The sequence below is a fragment of the Microcebus murinus genome, chromosome 22 (assembly GCF_040939455.1).
Source record: "Microcebus murinus isolate Inina chromosome 22, M.murinus_Inina_mat1.0, whole genome shotgun sequence".
Lineage (NCBI taxonomy): Eukaryota > Metazoa > Chordata > Mammalia > Primates > Cheirogaleidae > Microcebus > Microcebus murinus.
The window spans coordinates 13,539,025-13,561,571 of NC_134125.1; the positions used below are offsets into that span (position 1 = coordinate 13,539,025).

A 22,547-nucleotide genomic window follows, 5' to 3' on the forward strand; every position below is an offset into this window, starting at 1 on the left:
AGAAGTGAAGTGACCTGACCTAGGTCTTATAGCCAGTAAACAGCAGAGCCAGGATTTGGACATAGGTCTTTTCAATTCAAAATCCCTTCCTCCTTCCAATTCTCACATGGCTCTGACAGGTGAATATTAATAAGAAATAAGAGCTACCATGTATTAAGCGTTTCCTTTGTGTTAACATTGTGCTGTGCATGGATTATTTCATTTGGTTTTCATTATAGTCAGTGGCCAAGTCAGTGCAACTCCAGAGCTCACACCTTTTAAAATGATGTTCTGCTGTATACGTATTTCCTCACATTGAGCCAAAACCCTCCTCCTATTCTTTGGGCTTATATAAAACTCATTCGATCCCTTTTTGCCAAGCCCTATTGAAAGCCCTATGAAGACAAGTCTTTGTTTGTTCTGCTCAGGGCTGAACATTTCCCATCCTATCTTGCTTTCTCATCCCCTCCTTCCCAACTCTATCTTCTGAACACGATTCCATTTATCTGCATTGTTCCAAAAGCACTTGCTGATTGCTTACTGCTGCCCACAAAGGAAGCAGGAGGACCAAAACTTCCTGTGAAAGGGGAGGTCAGATTCAGTCTGCAGACAATGGTGAGAAAATAATGACTTTCAGGCATCAGCATCGGGAGCTGTGTGGCGAGGTATTTTGCATTCTGTGGAGTATCATATTGCAGTAGACACCTTCTAGGGAGAAGATGAGGCCATGATGATATCATAATCCTCAGCAGCTCAAGGTTTAGGGATAAAACATGAATCAGAGTGATCCAGTGTAAAATAATGCCAAGGAGAAGGCATTCAAACCAAAACATATGCAATAAATCTGCTGCAGGCTGAGAACCTACCCCATAGGGTTATTGGAAGGATTAAATGAATTAATGTATGTAAAGTGCTTAATACAGTACTTAACGCAAAGCAAGTGATCATGATCAATAAAAATTAGGTAATATTAATATTTTTTGTGAAACAAACCCAGCATGGTGAGAATGCCTAATTCTTCCTAGGGAACTAATGTCAGGGAATAATAATAGTACCACTTAACTAGGACTCCCCCATGTGCTCAGCCTTTATATACATTATCTACTTTAATTCTTAATAACCTATGGTGAAGCTGTCATCCTCCTTTTAAAGATATGAAAGGCAAAGCTCAGCAAAGTTAGGCACCTAAGTGATTAAGAGTTTGGGCTTTAGAATCATACAGTTCTGGCTTTGAAATCCAACTCAGGCATTCGCTGCGTGACCCAGAGCATGTCATTTAATGTCTTTACCTAAGTTGCCTAGTCTCTAAAATAGGGTAATAAAACCCCTTCCTTAAAGGGGTGCTGTGCGGACTGAGTTAGTATATGTAAAACAGAACATTGTCTAGCACATTCTAAGCATCCAATAAATGTCATACATATACACACACATATATATATCTGTGTATATTTGTGTGTGTATATTTATCTATATGTGCGCATACATATATCTATATATGGACTTTGAAGGATGAGTAGGAGTTTGTCAGGTGGAAAAAGGGGGAAAGTAGGGATCTCAGTTTAAGAATTGCAGGGCTAAAGGCCACCCACCCCAAAGCACAAGAAATCACTAGTGAGTTATCGGTAGCACAGAGCAGAGTTTGAAAGGAAGGAGTCGCTTGTAGTTAGGCAGGGAGAAGGGGTGGGGGGTCATCAGTCCTGAGCGTAGAAACCAGAATTTGGGGAATGTCCGCTCTCCTGCCAGCCACCAGCTCAGAGCCTACCTCCCAGCAGCAGAGCGGAGTTCGCGACCCCGCCCCCACCAATCCCAGCCAATCAGGACGGCCTCCTCGGCGTCCCGTTGCTAGGCAACCCCTAGGGCCCTCTCCTTGCAGTTAGAGGCCGCTTACCTTCCCTGTCTGGGCCCGGCTAAACCCCCGCTGGGGCCGCTGTAGTTCCAGAGGGAGCTCTTGGAGGATGGGATCTCAGGGCCCCTCCATGGGGCCCCCCTTACACTTTGTCACTGGAGTTTTATTTTTTTAGTTCATATTTCATTTTGAAATAGAAGAGAAAGATATCCCTTCCGAAGAAGGGGAAAGCTCATAAAAGTTTGTAACTTTCCAAAAAAGTAAAAAATCCCAGGCTTGCCTGATTCCGCCTTATCCGGACTTCCTTCTGTTGTCTGTGGGGCACTTAGGTGACTTGCTTTCCCCATTACTCCCCAAACAGAAACGCCTTTGGAGTCCATGTCATTGGGACTTGAAAATCAGGGAGAGATTACCGGAAACTTTCACACCAGTGGCTGCCAAAGTAGAAGATTCTGAAGAAAAAAAAAAAAAAAAAAAAAAAACCTCCCCTGAGAGACACAGGCTAAAAGCCTGAAGGATTTTTAAGATGACCAAGGTACCAGCCACCAAGAAGCTGCAGAGTTTCCCCAACACTGTCTGGTCCCCTCATGTCCCAGAGAATGGGATTCAGGTAAGTCTCCCCTCTTTGCCGAAACCGGTCATGTTTTCAAGAACAAGCGGAACAGCAATTAGCCTCTGGACCAACAAGGGAGAGGGGAAGGGAGAAGGGTCATGGTATAAATTGTCACGACACATCCCTGTTGCTATCAATGGTTTCTCTTAAAGAATGAAAACACGAACCAGAACAGTGAGCTGGGCCATCCCATCAGCCAGTAATTCCAAAATTATGGAATAAATCAGCAGTGACACTGTAGAGTATCAGGAAATAAAATGGGATGGATTATAGATTTGCTGCCGCAGAACTTATTTTCAGAGCTCCATGGGGCTCAGAGAACATGCACAACCTCTCTCTTTGTGGAGGGGCTGCACGGTGTCAAACTTAGGGATCTGAAGACTGGATTTGCTACTCACCAGATATGGGATGTTAGACAGGTGGTTTAGCATTCCTGAGCCTTTAATTCTGTGTCTGTGAAATTAGAAGAGGAACATCAACTAGGCAGAAACAGTGTGAGGACTAAACAGAGTAAGATATGGAAATTTCCCAGTGTGATGCTAACACTTGATAATGTGTATATGGGACTTGAAACAGTGTGGTTGATTTGAAAAACAAAGAAAAATTGGTATGTACTGAGTGACTGGAGTCAAGGGTTTCTGTTTTTAAATGATCATACCTGGGTAGGCATAATTACCATGTTTCCCCAAAAATAAGACTTATCCATAAAATAAGCCCTAGCAGGATTTCTAAGCATTAGTGCAATAGAAGCCCTAGCCTGAAAATAAGACCTAGTGATGGGTGTGGCTACGCAGCGCATCTGCACAACCCACGCATTTCATGGCGAAGCAGTAAAGAAGATAAGCAGCCCTTCTCATCTGCCCCATGAGAGCTCTATTGCTCGACATGAGAGATTGGAGCCAATGGTTCCAAAGGAAATAGAGTTCCAAGAAATTCAGGATGGAATTCGGGTTTTGGAGAGTTATGATGATGTTCCAGAAGAAGACGACTTAACTATATTTGAATAAATGTAGATTGTTGTACCGTACTTAAAAAAAACAACACCACATCCCTGAAAATAAGCCCTAGGGTGTCTTCTTAAGGAAAAATAAATATAAGAACATGTCTTATTTTCGGGGAAACATGGTATAAGTGTGTCTTTGTTATTGTACTCTCAAACCCCTATGTTGTTTGGATTTCCTGAGGTAAGCAGTGTGAGGGGGCAATGCCAGTCCACCCACAGTGGCACACCTTGTGGCTCACAGACATGCCCCAGGAAGGAAGACCTCCAGAGTAGGGGCATCAGTACCTGAAGTGGAGCTTGAAACTCACCAGTGTTTTACATGTGTGTCCAAAATGTTCCTAAGCTGCTCTTCTCCAAGGCTTAACACATCTCTTTGCATCCCTCATTGCTCAGCCCACTTAGTAAGGTCACTCTGCAAGATACAGCCTTCCCGAATTTCCTTTCATCTCAAAATGCAGCCCCAAAGTGTGTTTGATCTAGAGCAGCTCCTTCTGGGGCTGAATTTCCCAGCATAGCAGGTGAGGGAAAGAGAATGGAAAAAGAATGAGAAGGAAGACAGACATTTCAGCAGCGAAGGTGAGCCTCAGAGCCGGGGCAGAGGACACAAACAGCCTGGGTTTGGATCTGCCTCTTAGCATCCCTGTGGCCTTGGGCAAGTTGCAGAACTTCTCTTCATCAGTGTCACCATCTGTAAAATGGGGATATCACCTCCTCACGGGATTGCCATGAGCATTAAACGAGTAGAGGTATGCCGAAAGCTCCTAGCACAGTTCCTGACACGTAGTAGGAATACCCCAGATTTTAGTTATATTGGTATTTCATTTATGTAGCACGGATTTATGGAATTTCTGTTGCGTGCGAAACAGTTGCTCTTATAAAAAATGAGACTCGCCTTCAAAAATCTCATAATCTATAGTGTATATGTTTGAGACGGTGAGTGAAAGAGATAAGAAACATCATTACAATGTGGGGTGATTAATGATCTGCTACGTAAGTAGCATAGGCTGTTGTAGGAGCAAGAAAAGGGACAGCTAACTCAGACTTGTGTGTACACATGCGTGGGTGTGTTGAATTTGGGGAGGAATGAAGACATGTACTCAAGGAAATGCAATAGGGTTTTCCTCCTGGCATTCATACAGAGATGAAGAGAGTAGAGAAAGATACAGAGGTTAGAATGATCACTTCTTTCTTGGGAGGAGGTTAGTGGAACGTAAGGAAGTCAGGAATGGGAAGCAGGTTTCCAGGGAATCGTTGGGTAGACTAAGATCTCAGGTACAAAATCTTTATGAAAGTCCTTCTGCCCCCTCCCACTTTCTAGGAAATAATGAAGACTCTAGAGTGTCTTTAGCTCACGTGCAAAGGATCGTGCCATTAGGAATTTCAAGTTTGTAGAGCTACAGTAAAGCATTAATTAGCACAACATAAACTAACTAGAGAGTGTCAAGGCACAAAAAATATGTAGAGATTAGGACTGATGTCTGGGGTAAATCAAGCTAATAACTGCAATCGTGATGATGATGAGGACAGTTGGTATGCATTGCGTATTCACCACGTGCCACGTTCTGAGCTAAAAATTCTTCATGAAAAAATGTGATATTTCAGAATCTTCTACAACCCTTCAAGGTATGAACTATGACCTCCTCATGAGATAGATGGTAACAGGGAGGCTCAGAAAGGACAGGTCTCTTACCCAAAGACACCCAGCTGGCAAGGAGCAGAGGTGGGATTTGAACTTGGAACTTGGATCTGTCTGGCTCCAGAATTCAAGCCCTCTCTATCCCACCATGCTAATCGAGCCATGATAAGTAGTTGTCCTGTTCAGTGTCACAGGGGCTACAGAAAAGAAGGTGCAAGTCACTATCACTGGTTTCAGATGGTTTCCAGGTTTGTTTGGAGGAAGAGAGGGAGTGACACATGAAAACAGAAAAACAAAATGCCGGGCAGCCAGTTAAGTGTCCCATGAGGAGTGATGCAAGGAGTTATCTGGCATCTCAGGGGAAGCAGGTGTGGATGCCCTGGGCTGCAATGCTAAGAATCCACTGCATGTTAGTGTAATGGACAACTCTTAGGAAAAAACCCACAAGGGTACCAAAGCTCTCCAAAACCAGCCATTTCCCCTTCTCCCATGCATGGTGGCTGCTGTATTATAACCAATGTTAAACTGGCACCTGTCTTGGACGGCATCTCCATGTGTTGTTGTTGTTTTTTTTCTTTTTCCTCAATTGAGGGAATATAAATAACATATGCAAATCCTCTGTTTGAAGGTCTTTTGTTGAAAAAACCTTCTAGCTTGCCCTTATGTTGGGCTTCCTAATCTGTTTAGGGAGTCCCTTTTTCCTTTGTTCCCCAAGGAAGCAAAAGAAGACTAATGAGATTAGACATGGGGGAGGGAAAAAGCATGTTGTGTGTGGGATTACCACAGACCTGCAATTTCTGCCATGGAAAAGGCTAAAAAAGAGAGGTGCTTATAACCCCCCCTCCATGCTGTAGAATGGGAATGCAGAAATAGCATTTGGCAAAAACTAGAAAGGTTTGAAATCCTTTATAGAAGCTCTGTCTCTTGGTGCCTGAAGTTTACACCTTGCTGTCATTTAAAAAAAAAACCAGTGAGAAAAGAAGCATCCTTAATTTGGGCAGACACTGACACTTGTAGGAACCATTCTGGGTGTTTTGCTCATATCCTAGCTTAATGATGAAAAGAGCAGATTCCTCAGCAATCTATGTGGGTTTGAACCCCCCATTCTGCCACTCACTAGGTTGTGTGACCTTGGGCAAATCAGTCCCTATCCATGCCTCTGTTCTCTGCTCTGTGAGACAGTTGTGTCACATTTTATCTGATCCACGTAGCCTTTCATTTTAAGGTACGTCATCTTCATAATTTTCTTGTGCCATTAAGAAAGAAAACCCTATGAATTAAGCCATTATTTGCTTTCAATCATAAGATGTGTCCCAGTTTCAGAGGTGTTTAAAATGCAGAAATAAAAGGCGTGTCTTAGAATAAGTGAAATAACACCTAAAAATGCTCCCCCGTATAGGGTTGTTGTGGGAATTCGATGAGTTAATATGGGTAAAGGAAGCTCTTAGAACAGAGCCTGGCACAGGGTAGATACCATTAAATGTTAGCCATCCTCCTGGGGATGTTTAATCCTTTCAACAACTTTGTGATAGAGGTGTTGTTAACGCCCTTTTGTACCTGGGTAAACTGAGGCTTGAAGAGCTCCAAGGTCTCGCTGTCTGCTGAGAGGTGAGTTGGCAGGTGTGGGGAAAAGAGGGTAAATCAGAGAATCTCAGGTATGGGGAGGGCCTGGACCTGAATGCCTCCACCCCTACTACCCCCACGGGATGATGTGGACGGTTATGCTGAGAGACAGCCCCGGACACCCAGGCCAGAGTGCACCCAGCTGGGCTGCCTGGAATCAAAAAAAGAGAACCAACACATTTTGGAAAGCTTTTCCCCAGCAAGAGAAGCCTTGACTCCCAGCACAGTATGTTTCCAATGCAAACATGAAACGATCTTCTTCCCTGTCCAGATAGAACAAAGTGTGGCCTGAAGAGATAAATGCGCCGCTGTGACGAGTTATCAGGTTTTGGTAGAAGCGAGCTCAACGCCTGAGCAATCTCTCTGGCCTCTAAGCCTCTAATCACTGAGACCACACCCCCTTCTCTGAATCACTGATTACCCTGCATAAAATAAAATAAAATATCTAACAACCACTTGAGATTCAATTCTTGGAAGAATCCTAGCTGGCTGCACCTCCGTTTTTTAGTATCACTTATGTTGTAGGCCAGGAAAACAGCAATGAGTTCTTTTCTCTCTCCAAGGGATTCTTCTGGCTACATTGTTACTGCGTGAGATAATTGCAGAATTCAAGATTTTTTTGTTGTTTTGCTTTTTGCTTTTTTCCTTTATGGCCTAAATGCTTTGTACTGGTGATACTTGCTTTAGTGCGTCTTGCTGTGTCTAATTGCCGTCCCATTTGACAGGCGGCTCCCCTGTGTGGGAAATCAGGATGTGGCGGGAGGAGCATGTTCATTACCTCCTGACACAGGAAGAGCGATAGGCACTGTTTACGCTGGACAAAACCAAGCAAGCTCTTTGTCCCATGTGCAAAGAAGCAGCTGCTCAGGATGGGATGGGGGGAGGATCCAGGAGGGTGGAGTCTCGTTGATGTGACAATAAGCTCAGTGACTAGTTAGGAGCTCTGCCTTTGAAGTCAGGCAAAAGTGTGTTCAAATCCCTTTTCTGGGCCGGGCGCGGTGGCTCACGCCTGTAATCCTAGCTCTCTGGGAGGCCGAGCCGGGCGGATCGTTTGAGTTCAGGAGTTCGAAACCAACCTGAGCAAGAGCGAGACCCCGTCTCTACTATAAATAGAAAAATTAATTGGCCAACTAATATATATAGAAAAAATTAGCCGGGCATGGTGGCGCATGCCTGTAGTCCCAGCTACTCGGGAGGCTGAGGCAGGAGGATTGCTTGAGCCCAGGAGTTTGAGGTTGCTGTGAGCTAGGCTGATGCCATGGCACTCACTCTAGCCTGGGCAACAAAGCGAGACTCTGTCTCAAAAAAAAAAAAAATCCCTTTTCTGATACTGTCTAGTGTGAGATTCTGGGCAATGGGTTGAATAATAATAATAGGGTCTATTTCATTGATGTTTCGGAAGGATTAAATAAATAACACATGTGAAATACTGAGCACAATACCCAGTGCAGAGTCAATCCCAGTAAGTGGTGATTACTTGTGCTCCTCTCCCTTCTCTGCTAGACATGAGAGCTGCAGCCCTCATTTTGAAGATGTGGTCAGCCCAGATACGAAACCTAGAGGAAACCGAGTGTTAACTATAAAATCACAGAGTGAGGTCCATCATTAGTGAGGTCAGATCCCCGCTGAAAGGTAGAAGATGTAGGTCTAAAGCTATGTTTTAGAATTGGTGTGGGAGTATATCTGCATGAGGATGAGGGACCTTTCAGGAGAGAGTTCATCCTGATGGCAGAAATACTTAACCCAGTTAAAAACCTTAGTTGTAGAAAAGGGGGTGAGCATGGCTCAAGCCCCCTAGATTTAATACTCAGCTTGGTCTCATTGCTCACGTTTGAATTCCAGGCAGAACTAAAAGGTGGTGAGACAAAAAATAAATAAAAGGAAAACACTGTATATTAGTTTGGATCTTTTCAGCTGCAAGTAAGAGAAAAACTGAAAAGCAGTGGCATAAACAAATACAGATTTATTTTTCTCATGTGAGAATTCTACAGGAGGATGGCTGCTAGCCTTGGTTCAAGAGCTCACTAATGTCAGGCTGACAGGGCCTTTTCCCTCATAGTCACAGAATGGCTTCCCCAGCTCCAGGCATCACAGCCATATTCCAGCAGAAAGAGAAGAAAGTGGAGAGTAAGAACTGTATGTGTCCCTTTTGTGAGGCACAGATTCCAGGAACCTCCCTAGCATATTTCCTCCTACGTCTCATTTGTCAGGATAGTGTCACCTGCCTCTTCTAGCTGCAAGAATAGCTGGGAAAGTGTGTATTTAGCATGAGTACAGAAAGCAGGGACGAAGGAGAGGTAGTCAGAGATGAGTATTCAATTGACTATTTAGCAGTGACTTGCACAAATGATTTTGCAAAAACTCAAATATTGGGGGTCCTAAGCCACACACTGAGTAACCCCCCAAAATAGACAACTCTATTCCCCCTACCCTACACAACTGCTCAGGGACCTCAAGGGCATTTGTCCATAGCGTTGCCTTACGAAGCCCATCAGCGGACTGTGGGGGCCAGGGGCAGAGTAGACTTCCCAAATGGGAACATTCCCTCATTCACCCAATATTCACTGAGTCCAAGTATGGGCCAAGCATGGTCGTAGGTGGAGGGATACAGAAGCGAATGAAGACAGTTACGTGGGACACCACTCTGAATACTCCAAAAAGGATATGGAACAACACGAGGAGGGTTCTGAACCTGTGTTACATACGCCGTCTTTATTCCTATGCTTCCCATCCGTTTGCATTGTTTGGCAGGGCTTGAGGAAATTCGGGTCAGATAAACCTTCGCACAACTGTGGAAAGAGACCTATTCTTGACTCCCTTTCAACACCCCCCACAGCCTCCAGAGACTCAGCCATCAGCTGTTAAATTCAAACGCTGCAAAAATTCATCTGGGGTTCAGTGGCAAGTAGCACTTACATAAAATCTAACAGAAGCCAATTAAACCTTCCTTGAACGGAATAAAACCAACATATTTTTTTCCCGAGATCTTTCTGACAGCTAAATTCAAAATCATAATCGTCGGTAATGGGATACTTTCTATCACAAGATTGTGGCATTTTCCCTTCTAAATTCCTGTTTTCAAACTCTGCTGAGAAAATTTCTTGCGGGGCTCAATTTCGATCTAATGTATTTCTGCCTAAATTGGAATTTATGCAATCAGTAATTTTATTTAATAACTTGAAAGTTAGCTGTGTCTGGTGATCTGCTTGCAAGCCCGGAAGTGACTCCAGGTTTCTGGGTTTCACAAAGTGGGAAGATTATACAGGTGGGATGGTTTCTGGGATAGGTTCAGCATTGTTAGGGGTTTCATGGTGGGCTATAGTTCGGTGGCAGAAAGGACAGAGAATACGCCTGCATTGTAACCTGGCATATGGTCAGGGTTATCTTTTGAGGTGTGTATTGAATACCTGCCATGTGACAGAAGTTTTGAGGCCACTAAAATGAATCAGAACTGTGGTCTTCTCCCAAGGAACCCATAGTTCTGTTGGAGAGAAAATTTGTAAAGAAAGGCTATATATATATATATATATATATATATATATATATATATATATATATATATATATATATATATGAGGTTGGAGGTAGAAACAAGGTCTATCATGGGAAGAGATGTACTGTGAAGCCATCTGATCTGAATCTTGAATGTTGGCTGTATATGGGCTTGGAGTGGTCCAAGACACTAAGCCAAAGCTAGAACTCAATTTTTTTTGAGACTGGGTCTTGCTCTATTGCCCAGGCTAGAGTGTGGTGGTGTCATCATAGGTCACTGCAGCCTCTGACTCCTGGGCTTAAGCAATCCTCCTGCCTCAGCCTCCCAAGTAACTGGGACTACAGGTGTGCACTACCACACCTAGCTAATTTTTGTATTTTTTTTTTACAGACAGGATTTTGTTATGTTGTCCAGGTTGGTCTTGAACTGCTAGCCTCAAGCAAGCCTCCCACCTTGGTCTCCCAAAGTGCTGGGATTACAGGTGTAAGCCAGCACACCTGGCCTAGAACTCATTTTCTATGGGGTTGTATTATCATTCTCCCACAAGGAACAAGTTCTTTCTTGGTATCCTGTCTGACAAAATCCTCCTCCACAGAGCTCTGGGAGATCAATCTTTTCATATGCTCTTTCTGCATCACAAAGTTACCCAAGTTTCCCTCTTAAAGGGTTGTCAAAGTAGGGAAGAATTTGTTCCATGAATTCCTACTAAAGCTTTAAATAATTGGAAAGGTTTAATATGTAACTTCTTTCTAGGTTTTAAATTTCAACAGAGCTGAGTTTCCCAAACCTGGAACTATTGACACTTTGGGCCAGTAGACTTTCCTGTCCTATGCATGGTAGGATATGGAGTAGCATCCCTGTCCTCTACCCTTTAGATGCCAGTAGTAATACCCTAGTTGTGACAACCAAAAATGTCTCGATATTGCCGAATGTTCTCAGAGGGCAAAATCATCCCTCATTGAGAACCACTAGCAGAGGACTACTAACGTCCTGAATACCTTTCCCCAGGTGAATGCTTATCTGATGGTGGAACCTTTCCCATCAAAATAAATGATGCCATCATGTACCCAATTGTTCAGGTATAAACCCAAGCTTCATCTCTGATCTCTCCTTCTCCATCACGCCTGTGTCCAATCAACTGCCATAGGGTAGGTGGTCTACAGACACCACCTCCTTCCCCAGGGTCACTACCTGGTCCCATATACCACCATCATCTCTTGCTTGGACCATTCCATCAGCCCCCAACTACCATACTCTCTACCTTCCACCTGACCCATTCTCTTTCAGTGCAAGTTCATTGTCATTCCATTGGTAAAAACAATTCAGTGGACTTCCATTGCCCTCAAAATGAATGTGAATATCTCTAATGAGGTTTAAAAGTCTCTGCATGATCCAGACCATGCCAGATTCTCCAGCTTCATCTCTCATCACTTGGTCACTACTCAGGAGCCAAACTGGTTAAGCATCAGCCTAAGCATCATTTCTTTCGAGAAGCTTTCCCTGACCACCACCTCCCAACCCAACTCCTCAAGAGCAAGAAATGTGTCAGCTTTTCTGTTGCTAGAACCGCAGTATCCTGCATGACCTGCCACATGGTTGATGTGTATTTAAAACTTGGAGGAGCAGAATGATCTTCCTAGGGCTCTCTTGTTTCATAGGCAGCCATTAGTTAGCATTAAAGCCAAACCAACCCTGCTTGTGAAAGAAAGAGGAACCTGCAGTTTAAGTGGAATGTAGGAATGGGATAGTTTGGAGCAACCCCTCAATACCTCCCCTCAATTAGCCAGATCCTTATTGGTTTTCCAGGACAGAATATTTTCAGAGCCTCAAATGGTGGTGGAGCAGGCATAGCCCTTGCCTGGAATTAGGAAGCCTGGCTCCCAGCTCTCTCACTACCTGAGAGACTTTGGACAAACACCTTAACCTCTTTGGTTTCTTCATCTTCATGTGCAGAGGTGGGGAATCTAACCTGGAAATGTCTGGGCTCCCTTGTTGCCATGTAGCTCTAGAGAGCAAAATAATGGCTACTACTTATTGAGCATCTATTATGCACCAAATACTTTGCATATATTATTAAAATTAACTCCTCAATCTTGTGGGGTGGGTTCTATTATAACTTCTATTTGTAGAAATGAGGAAAGTGGAGCTTGGACAGGTTTTGCGACCTACTCAGAGACACCAGATAAAGGCACCAGAGTTGGGATTTGAATCCAGGACGAAATAACCCCAGAAAGCCTGGGCTCTTAAGATGAGGCTGGAAGGCTGCAGTAAGACGTGGCAAGTACCTCTCTAAAAAGGGCATCTGTAGATGCAATTTTTAAAGAATACACTCAGAAAGTTTCTGGTGGGAAAAGGAAAGTGCCAATTTTATCTGTAGGCAATGCAAGCAAGAATGTGACTATGCCGTGACCACAGACAAGGACATTTGCATTTTCTTGAGCTTTTGCTAAAATATGCTAGCAAGTTTCTGGCAGAAAAACACAGAGAAGGATAGGGAAAGGAAGAGTAAAAAAAAAAAAAAAGAAATGTGGCTTAGACACCTCTTTCTAAATAATGCTCATTTCAATGAAGATTTATAAGCCATTTCTAATTAGAGTCACATTTCTAAGAAAGGCATATTTTGATCCTGGGTCAATACACTGCCAAGACCTGCTAGATAAAATGAAGAGGAAGACAGGTCTAGCTAATGAGGAATGAGGTTCTGAGGTGTGTGTGGCTGAGATGTTGATAATCGTAAACAGCTTAATTGTGTTGAATAATTTGGGTAAATATCGCGTTAAAGATTCACTCAGAATCCAAGCTCTGACCTGCTGATGTTGTTTTATTCTCTACAAAAAAAAAAAAAATACCCTGCTTCATAATTGCCTGTTTATTTGCCTGATCTTGCTGCTAGACTTGGAGCTCCTTGAGGAAGGCAACCATGCATTGCTTACGATCTCAGAGCTCAGCACAGAAGCTGGCACTGGGAAAATGTTCAATATTCTCTAGTCTCTGTTCTCAGAACCAAGGATAGCTCCACATACTGAGGGAGGCAACACACCCCTCAGGCAACCAGAAATTCCACTTGGACAAGGGCCACGCATGTTTTATTTGCAGTGTAACCCCAGTATACACTGGGTACTCCATAAATATGGACCCCATCCTAATACTTGCTATGTGACCTTGGGCAGGTGACTCGCTGTGTCTCAGTTTCTTTATCTTCCCGTATGGAAATAATAACAGTTCCTGACTCATCAGGTTGTTGGGAGGATCAAGGATAGCTCCAGACACATAGTAAATGCTTGTTAAATGTTATCTCTTAATATTTCCTCTTAGGGATCGAAGCCAATGGCTCCCAAATATCAAGAATTAAAACATTTAAATACTGACATTTCCAGAGATGACGATTCTTATGCTGCTCATTTTTATGCATTCAGAAAAAGGCAGCCAAAGGGATAACGTGACTAAAATGTTGCATTTCTAAGAGCCCTTGAAGAAAATGCCCCAAAGGCAATTAGCACATGACTGTCGCCTTCGCTGCTGTTACTTGTTAGCTGATCCCATCCTCTACTAATCAAACAGCATCTTTGATATTTTTAGACCCTTTAAAAGAGGCTTCTCAAAAACTCAGGAAGCAATGCTTGTTGGCAGGTACCAGGGGATTTGAGAGACCATGGCCATGGCATCCTCACAGGGAATGGAAGAATGGTAGGGGTCAGAAGCATTCTGCAGGGTCTGTGAGAACCAGAAGGGGCAGCCTGAATGCTTCTTTAACCCTAACCAGCCTCCTCGCCTTTCCTGTCCCTGCCCCAAACCAACAAATAACTCTCCCTGTCCCCTTTTCCTTGTGCTCCATGGCCTGAGCTTTAAACTGCCCTAGTAAAAGCACAATTCTTAAGATTCCTTCACTGAGCAGATAAACTATAGCCAGGGCTGACTGACCTAGCATCTGGGTCATGGGATCATTCTAGGTTTTTCATCCTGTTTCTAATGTTGCTTACCTGCTCTGTGACCTCAGGCTATCTGCTTCCCCTCTCTGGTGCTGAGTTTTCTCACCTGTAATTGAATCTTGTGAAGATTCAAGATAATGTGCCTCAAGACTAAGTCCAAAATAATAACTGATTTGTTACGATGATTTATGATTTGTGTTATTCCACTTTTTGGTGCTTCATGTACACCTCAACCACTTCCATGTTCTGTTGTGTGTAATGCCAACATTGGATTTTTTTACCCAGTGAAAGACAGCATAGTATTGGGGGGATAAAACCTATCTCCTAATGAATTGTCATTCTCTCAAAGATGTCCTGGGGAGAGCAAAGTAAGGCATGTTTTTGTATCCTCCATGAGGTTGAAAGCGATGCTGATATTTTAAAAACAAGTAAGCAGTAAATTATACAGTTATGATAGTAATCATAGAAATAGCTGATGTCATTGGTTGAGTATTTACTATGTGTCATGTGTCATGCTAACCCCTTACGTGAGTTATTCAATCCCATGCACTCTACAATGCAAAGACATAGGCATTATTAATCCCATATTACAGTTGAGGAAACTGAGGTTAAATGAGTTGACAAGAGTCACGTGGCTAGTTAGTGGACAATGCAGCATTTGAACCCAAGTTGGGCCATACTACAAAGTCCTCATTTTTTTTTTTCTCAGACATTTTCCATCAGTAAAAGTCCTCATTCTTAATCATTTTTCTATATTACTCAACAAGGTAAGCCTAACCTTTTCAGGGGGAGGGGGTTGAGAGGAAAATAGTAATGTCCCCACTCTCAAAAAAACAGAAGGAAGGAAAACTACCCACTCGGAGGAGCTTTGGGAGGTAGAGAAGATCTGACTGCCCCGGATAAGCTATTCACTTCTGCTTCATCTTTACTCACCAAGGTCAAAGTACAGGGTGTGTTTCAAGGATATCCTACTCACCCCAGAACTGACAGGATTCTCATTCTACGCCAGACTTTTCAAGACCCCCCCATCCTGTCTCCATCCTGTGTTTTGTAATGTCAGTAATCACAAATGTAACCTGTTCATTAGACGAAGCCTGGGATCTAACAAAAACACAACTTGATGTTTGCCTCTCATTTGTCCTTTCAAATATTTTCATTGGGGGAAGCTCTTTTCTGCATGGATCCTACATAGAAACGGTATACCCAGTCCCACTTCCTGCTCACCCTTGGGTGACAGTCAGTCTCACAATCTCTTGAAGTCACAAAATGCAGTTTTGTGATTCAGAAACCAAAAGCACCAATTCAGGGTATTAAGCGACACCAACCTTCCCTCAGGGAGAAAAGTAGTCTCCCTCTCCTCCCTGTTAGGGCGGTTCAGGTGGTCCCCCCAGGAGGGAGGTGTGGAGGGTGCCCCTTCCTTTAACCACGGAGATCCCCTGCTCTTCTTTGCTGTCTAATTGTACTGTCTGGAAGAGAAAATGGGGGACACAGGAAAGCCCTTGTTGGCAATGTCATAAGAAGGCTCTGTTCTCCCTGAGTCCAGCAGGTGCCTAAAGCTGGCTTGTTCTCTCTCCCGTAGGCACTTCTGTTGGCTCTCAGAGTTCTCTACTGCAGCGCTCTGATCTCAGCTCTCTCTCTACACATTTTCTACCAGCTGTGCAAGCCTCTCGGATCCTGGTTCTGCCCGCCCCTTCCAGACTGAAAATATGGGAGTCTCCTATCCCTTGTGGGGAACAGGGGGAGGGCATTGTGGTCAGGATCCCAGGTCACTGTTCCTGCCCCAGTGTCACACATGGGGCACATAATAATTTCATCTGTTTAAAATGTGAAAAGAAAAACCCCAGGTTTCACACACCCTTGACACACTGTTGAAGGCAAGCGCCACTTCCTGACATGGCTGCTCTCTCTGCCTTGCCCCAGAAGCCCTCCCAAGACTGCCTCTGTCATCTGGATTTTCCAGGAGGGTGTCAGAGCCCACCAGTCCTTTAGCTCAAGGGTCCTCAAACTTTTTAAACGGGGCCAGTTCACTGTCCCTCAGGCCGTTGGAGGGCCGGACTTATAGTTTAAATAAAAACTATGAACAAATTCCTATGCACACTGCACATATCTTATTTTGAAGTAAAAAAACAAACAGGGAAAAACATCTGCATATGGCCCTCGGGCCGTAGTTTGAGGATGCCTGCCTTAGCTGCAGGGGTCTCATCTTAGGCTCTTAAGCAATCTACAGTTGTCTCTCCCTCATTCATTTTAAGGTGAAGGATAAAGCATCCCCTCCCTTTGGGGTCAGGATTCAAAGCATCATAGAGCTGTTGTTGGAAATTGCTTCACAAATCCCTTTCTCCCTATCCACCCTTTATTTTTATATTCTTAAAGTGAATGAGAATTGAGAGATCCACTCTTCTGTAGCTACCTGGAAGATTCCTTCAAGGTGGTCTTTCTCACTTTAATGTGGAGTCTGATGCCTGTGGCCCCTCAGTCTATACTATCCTACCTGTTAGTCCATCCTGTTATCCTACCGTTTACTAAGGGTTCACTATGTGCCAGGTGACTTACCAACACCATCTTGAGGCTCTATAACAACTCTGTGAGAAAGGTGTTATCACCTCCATTTTACAGGCAAGAAAACTGAGGCTGAGCTAAAAAGTGACTTGTGTGATGTCACACTGCTAATGGGTGGAGAAGCCAACACTCAAAGTCAAGCCAGTCTGGCACCAAAGTCCCAATTTTTCCCTCTGCAGGAGGCCCAGAGCTGCAAATATTTGCTGGGATGGCGACTTAGTTTCATTCTCGAGTTTCTCCAAATTCAGTTCCAGACCACCCTCATCCAGCCCAGAAGAGCCCTCCTTGTTGCCAAAGCCTCTTCGAGCCCATTAGGGAAGTTACAGGAGCATTCTAGGGGCGGATGTCACGATGCCCACGCTGTCCACATCAGATATAGCCATCGAATGGTTACCCACAAAACAAAGTGTCCCTTTTCTTCCTTTTTTTTTTTTTTTTGTTTTTTTTTTTTTTCAATATTAGAACATGGTACTCCTGCAAATTGACTTGAAAGGAAGCCAAACCCTATTGTTCTTTGTCTGCCCATGAAGGAAAATAATTTCTTTTAGTACTTGAAGGGCTTTAATTTAATCCATGGTAGGGGCCTTAAGGAAGGGGCTGGCGATGTGGGTCAGAGGTCACATGTCCCCTAAGCAGCCAGCCTGGATTCAGGGGGAAATCAGATAATAATCACTCCCCAGGAGGTAGTTTTTATTTCAACGAAGGATTGGAAGCATTAAACCAACCTCTAAATCAATCTCAATCTCTCTCTCTCTCTCTCTCTCTCTCTCTCTGTCTCTCTCTCTTTCCCCTATCATGACACCTAATGATATTTAATGGTATTTGTTAGTTCTTCCTATGCTTCCCTTTAACTATTTAAATTATTGTAATAATTTCATCTGTTTAAAATGTGAAAAGAAAAACCCTAGACAGCCTGTCCATTTGGACACCAAGGGAAGGCAGCCTTTCAGACAGACTCCCCCTTTCGTTAATGTTCTTTTGTCTGCCCCAGATTTAGTCAGAGCTTGTCTGTAATTGTGTACTTTAGGTAAATAGATCATTAGATAAGACTGATAACAGAGTGGCCCAGGTAATGTTTTAAACCCAAAGCAGAAAATCATGAGGGTGTCTCCTGCTGTAAATGACAGGACCACAATTCATGCGGTTTCATTTAAGGGTCTGTCAGGCTTTTTGCAGCATAAATCGCCATTTTTCTGAAGGTTTGCCTTTCTGCTGTAACAAAGAAAAGCAAGGCTTTCTTTCCAGCTACAACACAGAGCACAAGGCTTGAGGCAAATGGGACGTGGGTTTGTTTTGATAACTCGATATCAAGTTACAACTCATTAATGCAGACCACAGAATGTTCTTGTAGATAATTTCTTCGTTTTACAAAGCCTGGTTCTCAACAAAGCATATTATTGGCTCAAAAATAAAAAATAGCAAATGCCACAAAGGCCCAGCAGTTTCAACCCAGAAAACATGCAGCTGTGTGGAAGCGTGAATTTACCTAAGTGCCTCGGCCGCTGGTTTGACCTGCATCAGGTCACACATTGTCTTTGTGTTCAAGTGGAGGTGGAATTCAGGACAACAGACACCAAGCCAAAGAATTTCTCTCTCAAGTGAAAGGGACTGAACAATCCAAACCAACGAATTCCACCAGTTAAAACTTAAGAGTTTCTCAGGACCATCGAGTCATGGAAAAACCTTGAAGAGCATCAGGGTATCTGGCCTAGTACAAGCCCTGCCTCTGCCATTTCCCACCCATATGGCCCTTGGGCAAATCACTTCTCACTCCAAGCCTCAGTTAGTTATCTGCAAAATGGGGATAAGGATACTGCCTACTTTTTAGAAGTTTTATAACTTGGGTAACCAGGGTATCCAGGTCTCTCTGAGAGAGGGCTGGCCAGAGGTGGGATAGGACTTAGACGTGGTCTCTGATCTTCTATATTATCTTCCTATTTGTCGATAAGAATATTTACTTGAGGTCAGGCACATATTCCGGGCTCATTAAAACAAGACACATTAGGAAGTTCTTCCCTTCAAGAAGCTTTCTCTGACTCTTTGTCTCCCTGTCTCCTTCCTCCCAAACTCTGTGGAGTTCCACAGTCCTGGCCTTCATCATGCACCTGCTGACATGTCTGTGTCACGACCCACAGCAGGTCCACTGGAGCAAGAACCACCATAAATGATCTTTGAATTTATTTGTTCATTCAACAACTATTTGCAGCACATCTATTAGGTTCCAGTTAAGACTCACAGAAGAAACACAATATTTGTTGGGTAAATTACTACATCTTCGCCAAATAGTGGAACTCCTTGCACATCTACTTACTCTGAACAATATAAATCCTATTTTTAAAGTATTTTCTTAAAAAAATTTTCACTCATTCTTGACTTTAGTTTTTCTGGATAATTCCAAAATATTCTAGAGGTCCATTTACTTCTGGGAGATGCTCTCCCAGCCATCTTAGGTGAAATCTCTTTGAATATCCAAGCTCAGGTGTTCCATAGAAATCAAGATTTCCTACAAAGATGCCCCTTGCTTTGTTATTAGACCTACACACAGTTGTTCATTTCATTTCATTCATATTCATATTCATTCATTCATATTCATTTCATTTTCTACAGTCCCTCACCTATCTAATGTCATATTTCTTTCTAGAGACTTTGGTCATGAACTCATGTAAATCTTTTACCAGATTTTTAGACCATTTCCCTCTAAAGTCTGGTGTAAAATGTGACCAGAATTTTCTTCTTTCCCAATACAATACCAAGTCCCACATATGGATAGTGTGGTCAACTTTCCCCAAAGTTTCCATCAAGTTTTATTCCTTTATTAGGTCCTGGTCCATTTTTCATTTTATTCCTGTGTTTGTTCAGAGATTAAATTCCTGGCAATGCAAATGAGAAATATATCAGATGCTTCACTTTGGGTTTGTAACAAAGGCCTGAAGAATTGGCCTTTCATAGTTGCAATATCTTGTGTCAGGGCCAATTTTGCAATGTCTTGCATTTAACTGTGTGTTCTGAAGTTCTTTTCCTCTAGTAGATTTTTTTCCAAATTATCTTATTCTCACCCAAATGCTTTTAAAAACTAAGAACAATTTTATTGAAGTATAATATACATAGAGAAAAGAACATAAATATAAGTGCACAGTTTTATGAATTTTTTACACAGTGCAAAGATCCTTGCAACCTCTTCACCAAAATCAAGACACAGAGCCTTGCCAGTGCTATTGTTTGAATGTTTGTCCTCTCCCAAACTCATGTTGAAATTTAATTGCTGAAATTAAATGGACAGTATTGTAACAGTATTAAGAGGTGGGACTTTTTTATTGATACATAATATTTGTACATACTTATGGGGTACATATGGTATTTTGTTACATGCATAGAATGTGTAATGATCAAGTCAGAGTATTTAGATTATCCATCACCACAAGGATTTATCATTTTAATGTGTTGAGAATGTTTAAAGTCCTCACTTCTGGCTATTTTTAAATGTATAATACATTGTTATTAACTGTTGTCACCCTACTCTGCTATCAAACATTAGAACTATTTCTTCTACACACACACACACACACACACACACACAAACACACACACACACACACACACACATCCTTCCCTGCCTCTGGTAACTATCAATCTATTCTATATATCTATGAGATCAACTTTTTTAGTTCCCATATATGAGTACATGCAATATTTGTCTTTCTGTGCTTGGCTTATTTTACTTAACCTGCCAGGGTTCCAAGGGGTCACCCATGTATAAAGAGTGCCAGTAGCTCCACATCCTCATCAAAATTTAGTCCTTTTAATTTTAGCCACTCTGGTGAATGTGTACTGATACCTCATAATGGTTTTTTGTTTGTTTGTTTTCTAATTTCGGAATATTACGGGGGTACAATGTTTAGGTTACATATATTGCCTTTGCCCTGCCCAAGTCAGAGCTACAAGCATGCTCATTCCCCAGACGATGCGCACCGCATCCATTAGGTTTGAATATATCCATCCCCTCCTCCCACTTGCCCAACATCCAATGAATGTTACTACCATATGTGCACATAAGTGGTTTTAATTTGATTTTCCCTGATGAGAAATGATGTTGAACGTCTTTTCATAAGATTAGGGATCATTTGGATTCTTCTTCTTTTGTAAATGCCTGTTTGAGTCTTCTGTCTTCTTAAAATTGTCTTTTATTATTGATTTTTAGGGGTTCTTTATATATCCTACATATGAATCCTTTGTCACATAAATGTATATATTAATATATATTCACCCAATTCCTTTTTATTCCTTTAATGGTACCTTCTATGAGCAGAATTTTTAAATTTAATAAGGTCAAACGTATCAATTATTTTTATTATAGTTGGTGCTTTCTTTCTACATTTATTAGAAAGCCACAAGCCATAGCTATTAATATTTCTTTAAACAGCCAGTTTTCTATCAATGTGCACATATCTTTGCTCTTTCTGGTCTTTTTATTCTTTCCTGTGGGATAAAACTCCTGCAGCCTGGAGGCTTGCTTTAGTATTTCTTGTAGTGCAGGTCTGCTGGTGGTGAGAAATTCCTTCAGCTTTTGTATGCCTGAAAATATCTTTATTTTGCTGCCATTTTTGAAGAATACTTTTATTGGATATAGAACCGTTAAGTGGGCAGGTTTTTGTTTTTTGGTGTTTGTTTGCAGTGGGTTTTTTTTTGTTGTTTTTTTTAGCACTTTAAAGATGTCGTTCCATTGTTTTATGGCTTTCATAATTTCTGAGAAGGACTCTTCATACTCTGGAGTTTTAGTTCATCTAATCCTTTTATTGCTTCCACAGCTCTCCAGTGTCATTGAAAATCTCTTTGTAATTTATCTTTTTTTCTTGTTGTTGCAAATGAAAACAATAGGTTTCTACCAACTGCTACAACCCACTCAGATATTTAAATCAGGCTTTAATGTGGGGGGATTTCAAGCCAGGGCACTTGCCTCCCTTCTTTCTTCTCTCCGTCCTTCTTTCTTCTCTCCTTCCTTCTTTCTTTAATTGTTTTCACCTTTTTGTTTTATTCATTAATTTCTTATTCAACTTTTTGAGTCAATTTACATATAATAAAATACACGCATTTTTAGTCAGCAGTTTAGTGAGATTTGACAAATGTTTGCACCCATGGAACCACCACCCCAACAAGATATAGAGCATTCCCATCACCCCAGAAAGCTCCTTCGTACCACTTTGAAGTGAATCTCTTCCTCCTAATCCCAGACCCAGGCCACAACTCACCCATATTCTATCACTATAGGTTAGTTCTGCCTGTTTTCAAACTTCCTATAAATTGAATCACATAGTGTGTACTTTTCTGTGTCTGGCTTCTTGCATCCAGTTTCGTTTTGAGACTCATCCACTTTTTGGGGACATATCAGTAGCTCGCTCCCTTTTATTGCTGAATTGTGTTCCATCACATGAATGTACCAGAGTTTAATCCACTCGCCTACTGATGGACATCTGGCTCCATTCCAATTTTTCTTCCTTTTGAAAAGCTGAAATGCTATGAGTCATTTGCTGGTGCATCTTGTAATTGATGCTCACGCTGATGAGAGAGCATGGTCTCCCTCTTTGTGTAAGCTGTAGCCTGGTGGGGCAACTCTTGTTGGACAAGTCATTTCAAGCCTGATGAGTGCTGCAGAAAGGCAAGCACAGGCTGTCCAGGGAGCAAGCAGCAGGAAGACCTACTGTAGTCCAGCAATTCAGGAAGCACTCCCTGAAGAAGCATCTGAGATGAGAATCAAGAATGAACTGGAGGCCGTGCAGATGGAGGCAGGCTCTGGGCTGTGGACCGTGGAAGGCAGACAGAAATCAGTGCATCACAGAGCACCCGCATGGTGAGGCAGACGTTATGGCAG

General features: G+C 42.5%; 1 protein-coding gene across 1 annotated transcript in view; it reads left to right on the forward strand.

The window, feature by feature from the left end:
* The first annotated feature begins 1,823 nt into the window (after nucleotides 1-1,823).
* Nucleotides 1,824-22,547, forward strand: part of CCDC60 (coiled-coil domain containing 60) — a 162,249-nt gene continuing 141,525 nt past the window's right edge. The window contains exon 1 of the mRNA XM_012756683.3: nucleotides 1,824-2,435. Coding sequence (XP_012612137.1) covers nucleotides 2,352-2,435 — 84 coding nt within the window. The 5' untranslated portion in view covers nucleotides 1,824-2,351. The remainder of the gene's footprint in view (nucleotides 2,436-22,547) is intronic.